The sequence below is a fragment of the Rhamphochromis longiceps genome, linkage group LG10 (genome assembly GCF_057381845.1).
Source record: "Rhamphochromis longiceps isolate RC_006_pf linkage group LG10, R_longiceps_female_GT1.1, whole genome shotgun sequence".
Taxonomy (NCBI): domain Eukaryota; kingdom Metazoa; phylum Chordata; class Actinopteri; order Cichliformes; family Cichlidae; genus Rhamphochromis; species Rhamphochromis longiceps.
Window position 1 is genome coordinate 6,241,522 of NC_140566.1, and position 15,135 is coordinate 6,256,656.

Here is a 15,135-nt window from a genome sequence, read left to right on the forward strand (position 1 = left end):
ATCCATCGGAGTATGAATGTGTGTGAATGTAGTTAGATAGCACTAAGTATAGATAAAGTGCTTGTAAGAATGGGTGTGATTGGGTGAATGTGGCATGTTGTATACAGCGCTTTGAGTACTCCGAGAGAGTAGAGAAGCGCTATATAAGAATCAGTCCATTTACCATGTATACACTGCCAAGCTGGAGATGTTTGGCAAGAAGATTTGATCACACTGGTGATGTTTTTTACTAACTCTTGTAGAAAAACTAAATCATGTCATTCATATCCCGCACAAACAGTTTGCAATGAATTCCAGATTAAGATTAAAATAAGAATGCGTGAAGGCTAAGCAGTGCTAGACAATGGATCCTCCTGTTTGGCTGTTATTCTGGGAAAAGACGAGAAAGACAGTGATGGAAGCCGTGACTGGAGCTGTGATGTAGCCTATATAAGAGTTATATTGTACGAACGTGATAATTATGTATATTGTAATAACGTGATATTATATTGTTCAAACGTGAAAGGTATATTGTACTAACATGAAAAGTATATTGTTCTAACAATATACTTTTCTATTTTTCTTTTGCCTGGGTGGCAGCTCTACGCTTCCGTACTACGCTTCCATATAAGAGGCTTTTCAATGTGGCCTCACAAAATTGTGACGACTACAACAACCATAAAAAGAGTTGGATGAACACTGCTGCTCAATTGCAGCTGCCTGGTCAATGTTTTCCATTAGTAATTTAGCAAAGTTGATGGTGGTGGTGTGTGTGTGTCTGTAAGACAGAGAGAGGGAGAGCGAGAGACAGATTTTGTATGATAAGCTTCATGTTATGGACGCACAGTTTGAGCACTCAGGTCGCATCAGAGCATCAGGCCGAGACCCTGCATCGTGACCTATGAACTTCTAACCCCTGCGATTCAATTGTACAGTTTGAGCAGGAGCTGAAAACGCAGCTGAAAAAAATCGTAGTGTTTGCCCAGCTTAATGCAGACTGTTTAAACTAAACAAGCTGCTTTTTCACACAATAAATCCTGTCAGCCGCAGCATTGCCTTCTTTTTTAACAGTTAAAGCAGTAGAGACGACCTGTTTGCATGCGCGTTGAACTCTAGCATCATTAACCAGGCTAGCTGTTAGCTTATAGCTCACGCTAGCTAACTAGCGAACAGTTAAAAGGACAGCTGAAGCTGCACAAAACACCCACAAACTTATCTCACTACAATGTAGCGCCGAAAATATGACTCGCAGCTCGAGCTCGACACAGCTGCTGTAACATAAGACTGACATCCAGCTAACCACAGCTAAAAAGATATTTAGAGAAAACTTTCCGTTTCCTCAGGTTACACGAGCCGAGTTGTTTCACTCTGAAAAGTTCCTTTGTTTTGGCTCTCACTGAAGACACCGACACTGAAGACATAGCTGTTCTTTTGTACTGCTTTTATGCGAAACATTCTTTGTATATGAGGCCAAGGGTGTTCATCCTGGCTCTGCCATGTTTTCATGGGTTTCTTCTTTCCGTGTGTCTGCTACTTTTAAACACTTGGGCCGCTCTGCCCGCCACAGTTTCAAACTGTTTCAAACTAACCAACATTCACACATCGGAGGGCAACTTGGGGTTAGTATCTTGCCCAAGGATATTTGGCATGCAGACTGTGGAAGCCAAGGATCGAACCACCAATCTCCAATCAATAGCTCCTTAACCACAGCCAAAAAGGATATGGCAGTCCATTCTCCCTGAAGCACGGACTACACTGCCCATGAGGCTACATTCTTTAGGGCTATGCCTGTAACACTCTGTCTACTGCCTTCATATTAAATAATTGTTTGAATAATTTTTAAAAATATTTCTTCATATCATTATGCAACTAGGGGTGTTATGGGTATTTTATTTTAAATACGTAACAGCGGTACATGTATTCCTTTACTCCCCAACACTGGGTACCATACCATCTTAACTAACTGGTCTACTGTAATCTTTTTACTAAAACTGCACAGAGTGGTGTCTAGACAGCAGAGCTCCTTAAGCTAATAGCTAATATTACAACAGTGCTCCACTGAGTGCTTTCAGATACTCAGCTTCCGTCTCGTACTTTAATGACTCTTATTAGTGATCCAGTCATGGTACACTGACACTGATGCTGTGCTGGAAATGTGACCAGTGATGTGGGAGTTGGTGTTAATGGTGATTGTTTTTATATTTATATAATCTGATTAATACATAATGATTATTACTCTTTTATTTTCATTCAGCTGTGTGATTTAAACTGACATTCAAATTCTAACACTTGAACTGGAGCCGTGTCTTGTCATTATCTTGCACTTTCAGTATAGTATTGTTTTTTGGCTCTGTAATAATGAAAAAATAACTTACTTTTAATCTCAGTGTATTGTGATGGTGTCAGAGGCTAAATTGTTTCTCAAATGTGTATGAATTATGTGCTGTGGAGACATGTGGCTGCTTACAGTGCTGTAAGAATAAACATGCACATACACACAGAGACACTCATTCAAACACAGTTCTGAAAAGTCTTAAACACGAAATAAGAATCGTTCTATAAAACCTAACACAAAAAAACAAAAACACAACAAAAAAGAAGTAACATGCATCTATGTTTTTTTTATTAGATGCTTTAAGCAAAATTTAGGCTTTTAACAATAATAAAGCACAGTGTGGTGATACTATTTTGCTGATTTGGCCACAAATATTATTTACATTTAGAAATTTGGATACAACTTGCCAGACTGATTTAAATTTAACCACTTTAGTATGAACAAAAATGTTGAATCCCCAAAGTAGTTTAGTAACATTTTTAAAAAATATATATATTGTCCACCTTATTATTAACTTAGATTTAGTGATCACATAGAATACCTAAGCTTTTTCCCGCATAGAGAAATATGTGATGCAAAAGGGGATAAGGACTGGTATTTATGCAGAGCTTTTTTTTATTCTCCTTGAATTCCCAAAGAACTCTACAGCGCACAAACATTTTATTCTATGCAAACAGTGCTGGAATTTCCTTAGCAAGAATCACAGGAAAATCATCAGCATTTCAGCAATTTTAACCATTTATGTTAATTAGAGTCATATTTCCTTGAATTTATAGTTTGCATGAAAATGGAAAACATAGATTACATAATTAATTACACAAATCAAGAACTGAGTTCACATTTGTAGTTACCCTCCAATGGGTGGCACTTGTTTTCCATCTTTCCATCATTGAGATCTCAGATAGTTCTAACTAGTAACTCAACAGCATTTTGTCACTAATCTACATAGTTACAGTTGATGAAAATGTTAATTACCTGAGTTCGCAGTTCCCTGGTTTCATGCAAGAAGCTGATTATCCCTAGCCCTCAACCTTTTTACTGAATCCCCTGCCAGCTGCAGCAGTGTCTGCAGCTGAGGATTAAAAAAACATAATGGCATTATGCTAATGTTGTGATATTGCTAGATTGACATTTCTACTGATTGGGATTAGTGCTCCTATCCATTTTCCCACCCACACAGCAGTGGCTTAAAGTCTCTCTCTCTGCCATGAAAACATGCTTTTAACATTGTTGGTGTCAGGGGTAATTTATGGTGTTCCTCAAGTGGGCTTGTTTCAGTGCAATTAGTGTATTTTCTTTGTGTATTGAGTGCATGCCCTGAGCTGTCTGCCATCTGGAGATGTTTGAGAGAAAAAGAGGGCTTTCCTGTTTCTGGGTTCTTTTTTCTTTAATTAAGTTTTTTAACAAGGATAATCACAAGTTTGTTCAATCTGTTAAGTTGCAACAGACCATTTGAAAATTTACCATTATCCTATAATATCTTTTCAAAACATGATGCAAACATTAGTTTCTGCAACTGGATTACCATATTACTATGTCATATTTGCATTATTAACTGATTATCTGAGCTGGTAATCTTGGCTGTGTTGCATTGGGTCAGTCATCTTGTTTACATATTTAGAGAAAAACATATACATATACAAAAACATATACATACCTATAACCTCGAGCGTGGCTCAAGAGTTGGGAGTTCGCCTTGTAATCGGAAGGTTGCCGGTTCAAGCCCCGGCTTGGACAGTCTTGGTCGTTGTGTCCTTGGGCAAGATACTTCACCCGTTGCCTACTGGTGGTGGTCAGAGGGTCGACTTGCCCTCGGCTGCTGCCTACCAAAGCTGTTTAACTTTTTTGGTCAGGTCCACAGCGGCAGACTGGTTTTTTTCTTCTGAAATGAGTACAGGATCATATGTCATAGAGCTAATCGAATTGAATTGAAACATTAACTCATGCACTGTTTTTTTTCTTTTGCTTTGTTTCTTTCTCTACAGGCACCCATAAATTTGTGACAGAGGGGGAGCACCTGATGCTCACAGCCATCACCAAAGAACAGTCGGGATCTTATGAATGCATTGCATCTAATGACATCTCAAGCCCGGATGTCAGGACAGTGCAAGTCACCGTCAACTGTAAGGGCCAGGCTATCACACTCAGGCTATATAGGACATCAAAGGGTGGGAGGGTGCAGAGTTAAACTAACACTGAGTGAGGACAGTTGAGGGCACAATTTCAATTTGAAGAAACAGTCATATGAAAACATATGACTGGTATTTTTTTGTTTTCCAGATCCTCCCTTCATTTCTAAAGCGAGGAGTACAGGCACTTCAGTTGGACAAAAAGGAATTCTGCAATGTGAAGCCTCTGCTGTCCCAAGGGCAGATTTTGAGTGGTACAAAGAAGACCGCAGGCATGTTTCTTCCCTGAGCTCTATGATTTCGACATGCTCTGAATTGTTTGACCTCAGTATTACAGGCTTACAAACACACGTGTTCTGCTGTACGCTGTGGTCTTAATTCATTCGACATGATCTTTGCTGAAAGTAATGATGTTCACTCATATCACTGTTTAAAATCATGTTTTTGAGATAAGATAACTTGTGCCCTGCATTCTTCTATCAGTGGACTACATCAAAATTTAATCACACTATTAGAAAAAACAGTTAGTTAGATAATTTGCAAAAAGTCATGGATACCAAAGGAAAATTATTTGGGGTGGCTGTAGCTCAGGTGGCAGAGCAAGTCAGGCACTAATCAGAAGGTCAGTGGTTCAATCCCAGGCTGCCTCCTAGCTGCATGCCAAATATCCTTGGGCAAGATACTAAATACTAGTGGTCAGAGGCCCTGGTGGCGCCAGTGTCCGGCAGCCTCGCCTCTGTCAGTGCGCCCCAGGGCAGTTGTGGCTACAATGTAGCTTGTCATCACCAGTGTGTGAATGGGTGGATGACTGAATGTAGTGTAAAGCACTTTGGGGTCCTTAGGGACTAAGTAAAACGCTATACAAATGCAAGCCATTTACCATTTATTTGTTTCTCTATAATTAGTTTATGTCAGTAGGGTGCTGGGCTCAAATGTTTAGATAATAATCTAATATAAAGTAGCTTTTTCCAACTGATGACTTGAAACTGGAAATACATTTATGAGAAGAGTAAATACAAACAATGGCTATGGTGACTGTTAAATGGTCCCTGAAAGTGACAGCAGCATTTCCTGTCCCTATAAGATGAAATAAGTACAGGGAGTGCAGAATTATTAGGCAAGTTGTATTTTTGAGGAATAATTGTATTATTGAACAACAACCATGTTCTCAATGAACCCAAAAAACTCATTAATATCAAAGCTGAATGTTTTTGGAAGTAATTTTTAGTTTGTGTTTAGTTTTAGCTATTTTAGGGGGATATCTGTGTGTGCAGGTGACTATTACTGTGCATAATTATTAGGCAACTTAACAAAAAACAAATATATACCCAGTTCAATTATTTATTTTTACCAGTGAAACCAATATAACATCTCCACATTCACAAATATACATTTCTGACATTCAAAAACAAATCAGCGACCAATATAGCCACCTTTCTTTGCAAGGACACTCAAAAGCCTGCCATCCATGGATTCTGTCAGTGTTTTGATCTGTTCACCATCAACATTGTGTGCAGCAGCAACCACAGCCTCCCAGACACTGTTCAGAGAGGTGTACTGTTTTCCCTCCTTGTAAATCTCACATTTGATGATGGACCACAGGTTCTCAATGGGGTTCAGATCAGGTGAACAAGGAGGCCATGTCATTAGTTTTTCTTCTTTTATACCCTTTCTTGCCAGCCACGCTGTGGAGTACTTGGATGCGTGTGATGGAGCATTGTCCTGCATGAAAATCATGTTTTTCTTGAAGGATGCAGACTTCTTCCTGTACCACTGCTTGAAGAAGGTGTCTTCCAGAAACTGGCAGTAGGACTGGGAGTTGAGCTTGACTCCATCCTCAACCCGAAAAGGCCCCACAAGCTCATCTTTGATGATACCAGCCCAAACCAGTACTCCACCTCCACCTTGCTGGCGTCTGAGTCGGACTGGAGCTCTCTGCCCTTTACCAATCCAGCCACGGGCCTATCCATCTGGCCCATCAAGACTCACTCTCATTTCATCAGTCCATAAAACCTTAGAAAAACCAGTCTTGAGATATTTCTTGGCCCAGTCTTGACGTTTCAGCTTGTGTGTCTTGTTCAGTGGTGGTCGTCTTTCAGCCTTTCTTACCTTGGCCATGTCTCTGAGTATTGCACACCTTGTGCTTTTGGGCACTCCAGTGATGTTGCAGCTCTGAAATATGGCCAAACTGGTGGCAAGTGGCATCTTGGCAGCTGCACGCTTGACTTTTCTCAGTTCATGGGCAATTATTTTGCGCCTTGGTTTTTCCACATGCTTCTTGCGACCCTGTTGACTATTTTGAATGAAACGCTTGATTGTTCGATGATCACGCCTCAGAAGCTTTGCAATTTTGAGACTGCTGCATCCCTCTGCAAGATATCTCACTATTTTTGACTTTTCTGAGCCTGTCAAGTCCTTCTTTTGACCCATTTTGCCAAAGGAAAGGAAGTTGCCTAATAATTATGCACACCTGATATAGGGTGTTGATGTCATTAGACCACACCCCTTCTCATTACAGAGATGCACATCACCTAATATGCTTAATTGGTAGTAGGCTTTCGAGCCTATACAGCTTGGAGTAAGACAACATGCATGAAGAGGGTGATGTGGACAAAATACTCATTTGCCTAATAATTCTGCACTCCCTGTAGTGATAGAGAGGAGTGATAAAATAAATGTAAAAAAACAGCGAAACTGTAGAAAAGAAACAGGAAATGAAATGTGGGAAATGGAAGGCGGGCTTTTAAACAAATACATCCTGTCACGGCTGCAGCGGCAGATGTGTGAAGTTATAAGAGATGGACCCAAGTGCAGTCACTGGCATTACTGTGAGTGAGCTTTATTTTCAAACGGTGATAATACAAACAGAAGCAGACATGGCAAAGAAAGAAAATAAGAAAGACCTAAACCAGGAAAACTAACTAAATAAACCTGAAACCATGAAACGTTGTTAGAACATGTGGGATGACACACAGAATGATACGCAGACGGACGAGAACGAGCAAAGGTGAGCACACACTATGGCTGTATCCCAATTCAGGGTCTGCAGCCCTGGAGGACGCAGCCTTCACTGTCTACTTGGGCTGCGTCCTTGAAGGCCGAGAAGGCCGGAAATATGAGGCTTGTGAAATCGAAAGGTCTATCCTCTGTCATGATACCCGCTGAAAACATTTCATACAGCATTGTTTCACAGAAATGAAGAAAAGAAATAGAGAGTTCATTTGTTTGTTTGTTTTTACATGACGTTTGTTTGATTTGAATATTTGAGGCTGAGACCACGGAACTGTAACAATATGAATGTTGTGCTTCTTTTCGGTACTGACCAGCAATGTTCCCTCTAAGCTGCGCGCGTGCGCAATTGCGCACTGCTGGCACGGTCTCTGCGCACAGAAAATCTGTGTTGCGCACATAAAAAACCATCAAACCTGAATTGAATTTAAAATGAAAACTTTAACAATTCTGTTTTGCAGTGTTAGTCAGTAAGTGACTGGCTGCTCCCGTATGGGATTAGAACGATGCCACCTTATCCCATAGTCCAGTCAATAATGCGATTCACATTCGTATATACGCAGCTAATCAATGTCAATGACAGGCTATGACAGCGTCCGTATGTGCCGACACCGGTGTTTTAGCTAGCAAAGCGGCGTGGCTGATGTGGAGTGAAGCCACGTTAATGACAACATGTACAATTATTGGAGATGTGAGCAGGACAGACGGAACAATTGACAGAAAAAGTGTGGACTTTATACCAGTTTTTAAATTGTGTTGATAGGCCACGTAAAATCTGAGTTATGATAAAAATATATGCAATGCAATTTTCTTCCTGAATACTATCGTTGTTTATATTTACTGCGGGAAGAAACGGTAAAAACTGTGTTTTATCAGGAAAATGCTCAAAAGCACTCTCCGCCTGTGAGCAAAAACAACACCAAAAAAACCCCCACCCTTTCCTATTGGTCGAAAAATGTACCATGTCGACCAATCAAAGAATGATATGGCAACATGGCATTTAGTTGTTTAGGGCAGTCAGCTTCTCTCCACCCCAGGGAAAAGGGTAACACTACCTGGGTCTGGGTGCAGTTTCCCCCTCCAGGGGCAAGGGTACCTAGACCTGGGGCTTAGAGTACGCTTGGGGAGTGTGATTGCGTGTACAGTGTCTCTTTATGTCTGTCTCCACGTTGGTTGAGTGTTGAGTAATTGCATATGAGAGCATGAGGGTGGGAATGGATGTTTGTATCTGTGTGTGCCTGTTTGTCTGTGTCTATATGTCAGGTCGGGTATCAGATGCCACCTCTCTAGGGACATCTCAGGCCCTCCAAGGTATGGAGGCCTATCTCCCCCTACCACTTCCCCTGCCGGTGGCAGACGCCCTCATACATCAGTTCATTGGTGGCTCTTTGTGTCCGGGGATGGGCATCCAGGTACACACCGGCTCACTCCTGGTGGCTGCTTGTCGGGGCCTGGAGCCTGGGGCTCGCTCGGGCCACTTCGGGGGTGGGGTGCCCTCGGCCTCTCGGCCTGGGGCTCGGTCACTCTCTCCCAGTCTGTGGTCTGGGAGAGAGTCCTGTAACTCTCTGTCTGCAAAATACAGTATATAATGACCTATGTTGAGCAATTAATTATATGGTTACTTTTTTGAAGAACTAACTATATAATTAACTGAATTATGCAAACAACAACATTTTTTGGAGCCGTTTAACTAAAAATGCAGCCAAGGCGTTTTTTAAAATAAACATTTCAAACTATTTACAGAACAATCAGCTGTTCTGCATCAAATCTGATGCCACACAAATTATTTGTGCCACTTCAAAAAATAATTTCTGTCCACTATGAGATAAAGGAGAACACCAGCCTAATACCTGCAGGCCTGACAGCAGGAAATGTATCACTCCTGTAACACCTGTAACATTCAGCCATCGCCTCATTGTTCTGACACACACAACACAACTATTGACTACACTACACACTAACTACAAAAGATTTGCGCTAAACGTCTCAAATCTCTCACATCTCAAAACACAGCTGTCACTCCTAAAACTTCCCCCCGTTTCTTAACCCTTTAAGACCTACCGTAGAACCAAGTCCACCAGAGCTTACTTTATATTTTTACATGCTGTAGTGCCATTTTTGGGAGCATTTCAAGTTGCTATACATCAATACAACTGTTATAGCCCATATTTTAATAATATGTATGCATTAAGTCCATAGTAACTACATTAATTGCAAAAATGTGCAATAAACTACAAAAAAATTGAAAATCGTTTTTGTTTTTTTTACATATATTTCTACTCGGAGAAATTTAAGAGGCTTACCCCTCAAAACTTTAAATACAAAAAAGTTGCAAAAAAAAAAGTTTACAACAACAGGAAATTTATTTTGAGTGTCTTCATAGTTTTATTTTTGAGATACAGCAATTTTTATATACTGTAGGAAAAATGAAAAACAATCATATGATGCAAATTTGCAAAGAAAACAGCATGTGCATCAAAATAAACTATTTCCAGCAGTGCAATTCGAGTTGTAAGCCTCCCAGAAACTATTCAGAAAAGCATAAAGTCAAACATGACTTATAAAAATACCAGTATAGGCTTTTAAGGCCTACAAGTAAAAAATTACATTTTCTGCGAAAATGACATCACTTCCGGTTTCGGACAGGAAATGGCGGACATGTGATCGTTAGCGCTGACCTCTGTTTCAATGTGGGAAGTGTTACAAATAACTGATCGGCTCGGCAAATTGTGTTTAAGTGTACAACTTACATCTTATGTAAGTAAAGAAAAAATTACTGCGCTAGCTTACGCAGCTCCGGTTCTACAGGGATTTAAAAATAATTATGCAAACAGAGAGTGCCCACTCTGACCGGCTTTAAAGGGCTAACAACTAAATGCCATCATTTTGTGATTGGTCGACATGGTACATTTTTCGACCAATAGGAAAGGTGGGAGTGTTTTTGGTTTTGTTTTTGCTGACAGGCAGAGAGCGCTTTTGAGCATTTTCCTTATAAAACGCAGTTTTTACCGTTTCTTCCCGCAGTAAATATAAACAATGATAGTATTCAGGAAGAAAACCAAACATTGCATATATTTTTATCATAACTCAGATTTTACGTGGCCTATCAACACAATTTAAAAACTGGTATAAAGTCCACACTTTTTCCATCAATTGTTCCGTCTGTCCTGCTCACATCTCCAATGGTTGTACATGTTGCCATTAACGTGGCTTCACTCCACATCAGCCACGCCGCTTTGCTAGCTAAAACACCGGTGTCGGCACATAAGGACGCTGTCATAGCCTGTCAACGACGTTGATTAGCTGCGTATATACGAATGTGAATCGCATCACTGGCTGGACTGTGGGATAAGGTGGCATCGTTCTAATCCCATTCGGGAGCAGCCAATCACTTACTAACACTGCAAAACAGAATTGTTAAAGTTTTGATTTCAATTTAGGTTAGATTTTTTTCTGCGCAACACAGATTTTCTGTGCGCAGAGACCGTGCCAGCAGTGCGCAATTGTGCACGCGCGCAGCTTAGAGGGAACATTGAATATGGCCAATATTAAAGTTATTTTTATAATAATCATTATTAGTTATTACAGCAGTGAACTTGAACTCTGTGTCAAATACTGAGCTTCATTCAAGATTCAAGTTTCAGTTATTTATATTTCCTATCACCTTAAAAAATCAAAGTGTCTTTGACAGTGTATATATAGATGTATTATATATAAGAGACAAATATTGTTCTTTTAATATGTTGGTATTACTAAATCTGTCTGAATGCTTATATATATATTTAAAAAAAAATTTCCCCACTTATCCCTGTGGGCGGTCAATCCTTCAAGCTCGGGTCCTCTACCGGAGGCCTGGGAGCTTGGGGCTCCTGCGCAATATCTTAGCTGTTCCTAGGACTGCGCTCTTCTGGACAGAGATCTCCGCTGTTGTTCCCGGGATCTGCTGGAGCCACTCGCCTAGCTTGGGAGTCACCGCACCTAGTGCTCCGATTACCACTGGGACCACCTTCACCCTCCACATCTTCTCGAGCTCTTCTCTGAGCCCTTGGTATTTCTCCAGCTTCTCGTGTTCCTTCTTCCTGATGTTGCTGTCATTCGGAACCGCTACATCGATCACTACGGCCGTCTTCTCATGTTTGTCTACCACCACTATGGTTAGCCACCGCCATTTTGTCCGTCTGTATCTGGAAGTCCCACAGGATCTTAGCTCGGTCATTCTCCATCACCCTTGGGGGCATCTCCCATTTTGACCCCGGGACTTCCAGGTTATACTCGGCACAGATGTTTCTGTATACTATGCCGGCCACTTGGTTATGGCGTTCCATGTATGCCTTGCCTGCTAGCATCTTGCACCCTGCTGTTATGTGCTGGATTGTCTCAGGGGCATCTTTACACAGCCTGCACCTGGGGTCTTGCCTGGTGTGATAGACCCCAGCCTCTATGGATCTTGTACTCAGAGCTTGTTCTTGTGCTGCCATGATTCGTGCCTCTGTGCTGTCTTTCAGTCCAGCGTTGTCCAGCCACTGGTAGGATTTCTGGATATCAGCCACCTCCTCTATCTGCCGGTGGTACATACCGTGCAGGGGCCTGTCCTTCCATGATGGTTCCTCGCCTTCCCCCACTTTTATATGTGCGTGTGTATATATATATGTGTGTGTGTGTATGTATATATGTATATATATATGTACATATATATATATATGTACATATATACATGTATATATATATATATATATATATATATACACATGTATATATATTCATATATATATATATATACATATATATACACATGTGTATATATATATATATATATATATATATATATATATACATATATATACATATATATATATATATATACACATATATATATATCCATAGGTCCCTCATCCTATTCATGTAGCCCCTTCCGCCGGGGTTACTTGCGTAGTAGCATTCCAACAACGCCCTGTTTTCGTCCCTTGCCCACCGATGCCTTCTTGTTCCAGTAGCCCACTTTTCGTCAGGGTGCCCTGGTTCCTCAACACCTGACGCGGACCTTGTTGATCCGGGCGACGTCCGAGCCGGCATGCCTTCATATTTATCTGTCTCGCTCATGTCTGCGGTAGGCTTGCTTAGCATAGGGGGTCTAGCCTTAGGACCCTTACTGGATACAGACGCCCCAGGCAGGAATCGAACTTGCGATCCTCTGTTCGATTCTACATGTAGAAACACACAAACAAATGAACAAAAGATTTTCACCTTCATTTCTGTCAAACAAAGCTTTGATCATTCTCTGTAAGATTAAGGTCAGCTATTGAACGGCGTATATTTTAAAGGCTTTAAAACCAAGTTAGTACAAACGTCACTAATGTCACATAACTTTGCTGACATGTGGCCAACAGTAATGTTTTAATGTTCTTCGTTATTAAACATTTGCACATAAATAAGTGACATAATATTCAGTACTCACTTAAAGTTTACTCTTCAGTCGCCCCTCATCCGCCGTTTTTTTTTTCGGCAAAATTATCCACACCCACCGCCGCGCTATGCATTCTGGGATATGTTGGGCCACGAAGTCTACACCGCCACATCCTTAAAATTCAGGGAAATGAAGGACTGATTTGAGGGCCGCATTTCGAGCAGCCTTCGAATTGAGACAGCCTTCGTCGCGTCGCTGTGACGTAATCGGCCTTAAAATGCGGCCTTTAAGGCTGCAGACCCTGAATTGGGATACAGCCTAGACATAACACGGAACACAGGGGAGGCACATAAACAAAACCTAATGTGGCTAGTAATCATGATATACTAATGAACTAGGGTGCTAGAAATAATGAAAACCAAAATCAAGAGACTAGCAGTAAAAATATGATGAAATCAAAGATCAAACAATAGTACAAACTCAAAACACGGACCGTGGCACATCCACAGTTACTGCAGTAGCTGCAGGTATTCAGGAGAGCATGAGAACAGGAACATTCAGAGCGTTTTGCTTTGTATCTAAAAAACATTTCCCTAAGTTTTAATCAAGCATATTTTATGAGTGCATTTGCAAAAGTTACAAATAAACACATTCTCTCAGAGATTTCAAAACTGCTTTTCTCTTTCTTATAGGCTCCTCAATGGACTAAACGGGGTAAAGATAGAGAATCAAGGGAAACAGTCTATGCTTATCTTTTTCAATGTCTCAGAAGAAGACTATGGGAACTACACTTGTGTTGCTATGAACACCATGGGAATCACTAATGCCAGTATAATACTCTATGGTAAGAAAAATATGTTTCTGTTATGTTGTTCACTTCAGTGAATTAAAGAAAAAAGAAAAAAGTTTTGTTTTTGTCAGCGACCACTTTTTCCATATTAGCAGCTACACATAAAAAAGCCATTCTGAAAGTCACCCACTGTATGTTATTCATTGAATTACCTTTTATTTCCACCGATTGCCAGTTTCCATGGTAATTCCAGCACCAAACCGCATGAACATTTAACTTCTAACTAATGATAGTCAATACTAGAGCACTGATCTGAATAACCCTTATGATGAATCACATTTTGCATTATTCTCTTGCAGGTCCTGGTGCAATGCATGACGTGAACGGGGCTGCTGCGCTATCACATTGCTTTGTATGCCTCCTGCTTACTATAACCTCAGTCTACCTTCTCAAGTTCTAATGTGAAATGCTACCACCTTGGAGCTTCTCTCAGAATTGAAAACCAAGAACAGACTTTTAGTCCAGTAAGAAGAATGGAAACCCAAGATTGCCAGTGGTCCACCCTATTTTTTTTCTTTTTCTCTGTTGTTTTTCTTTCCTTTTTCTGGCTTTGCATCAGAGTCTGTTCTCTGTTGGCTTGTCAAGAGTGAGAAGCATCAACCTGCAGAAGCAAAGATTTTAAATAATGCACTAATTTGATGATGGTAGAACTTCTGAGTTCGTGTCTCCCCCAACCTTTTTATATGTGAACATGGAAAAAAAAATACATGTAACTGTTGATAGTTGACTGTTTATTGCCCAATTCTGAAGTGTACATTCAGATTATTATTATTATTATTATTATCGTGTCATGTCCTGTTCAATATCTGTACAATAACATTAAGCTTTTTTAGGTAAATGATAAAAAGGGAAAAATGCAATGTGATTGTTGAATTTTACTGTATTTTTACAGTTGTATGCAAAACAGAATAACTGATACTTCATTATAAACAGTTCAGAACAATAAATTATACACCATGATTTCTCAGGCAAAGTCCTACACATAGTGCATCCAAATTTATATTTTCATTGTAGTGTGTGTAAAAATTGTACAAATGTGTACAGACAATACCTGCACTGTTGTTTATCAAAATGCATATGCTTATCCAATGGCATTTTTGAACTACCCAATAAGAGTGCCATAGCAGCTTCATGACATATTCATACTAACACACTGAAAGCTGATTTTCAGACTCACTTTAGTGAAGTATGATTTAGGAGTGAGAAATTGGTTGTTGTGCTGCTTTGTTCTCTGCAGACAGAAACAGAAAAACCCAGAGTTCAGTGTGCTGATGGCATCATTAGAGTGTCCAACCTGATTCACAAAGTGCTGTGGCTAATTTGAAAAGCTGCACTCGTTACATGATATTAACCCACCTTCCACACTGTTTTTATGATCATTATTATTTAATTTTCTAAAGTTATGGTTAAAATACGGTGGCCCTGAGAG

At 40.3% G+C, this 15,135-nt stretch overlaps 1 protein-coding gene across 1 annotated transcript in view; it reads left to right on the forward strand.

Annotated features, from left to right (window-relative positions):
* Window positions 1-14,661, forward strand: part of opcml (opioid binding protein/cell adhesion molecule-like) — a 277,043-nt gene extending 262,382 nt beyond the window's left edge. Inside the window, exons 4-7 of the mRNA XM_085419986.1 lie at window positions 4,300-4,437; window positions 4,595-4,715; window positions 13,549-13,700; window positions 14,006-14,661. Coding sequence (XP_085276112.1) covers window positions 4,300-4,437; window positions 4,595-4,715; window positions 13,549-13,700; window positions 14,006-14,106 — 512 coding nt within the window. The 3' untranslated portion in view covers window positions 14,107-14,661. The remainder of the gene's footprint in view (window positions 1-4,299; window positions 4,438-4,594; window positions 4,716-13,548; window positions 13,701-14,005) is intronic.
* The last annotated feature ends 474 nt before the right edge of the window (window positions 14,662-15,135 follow it).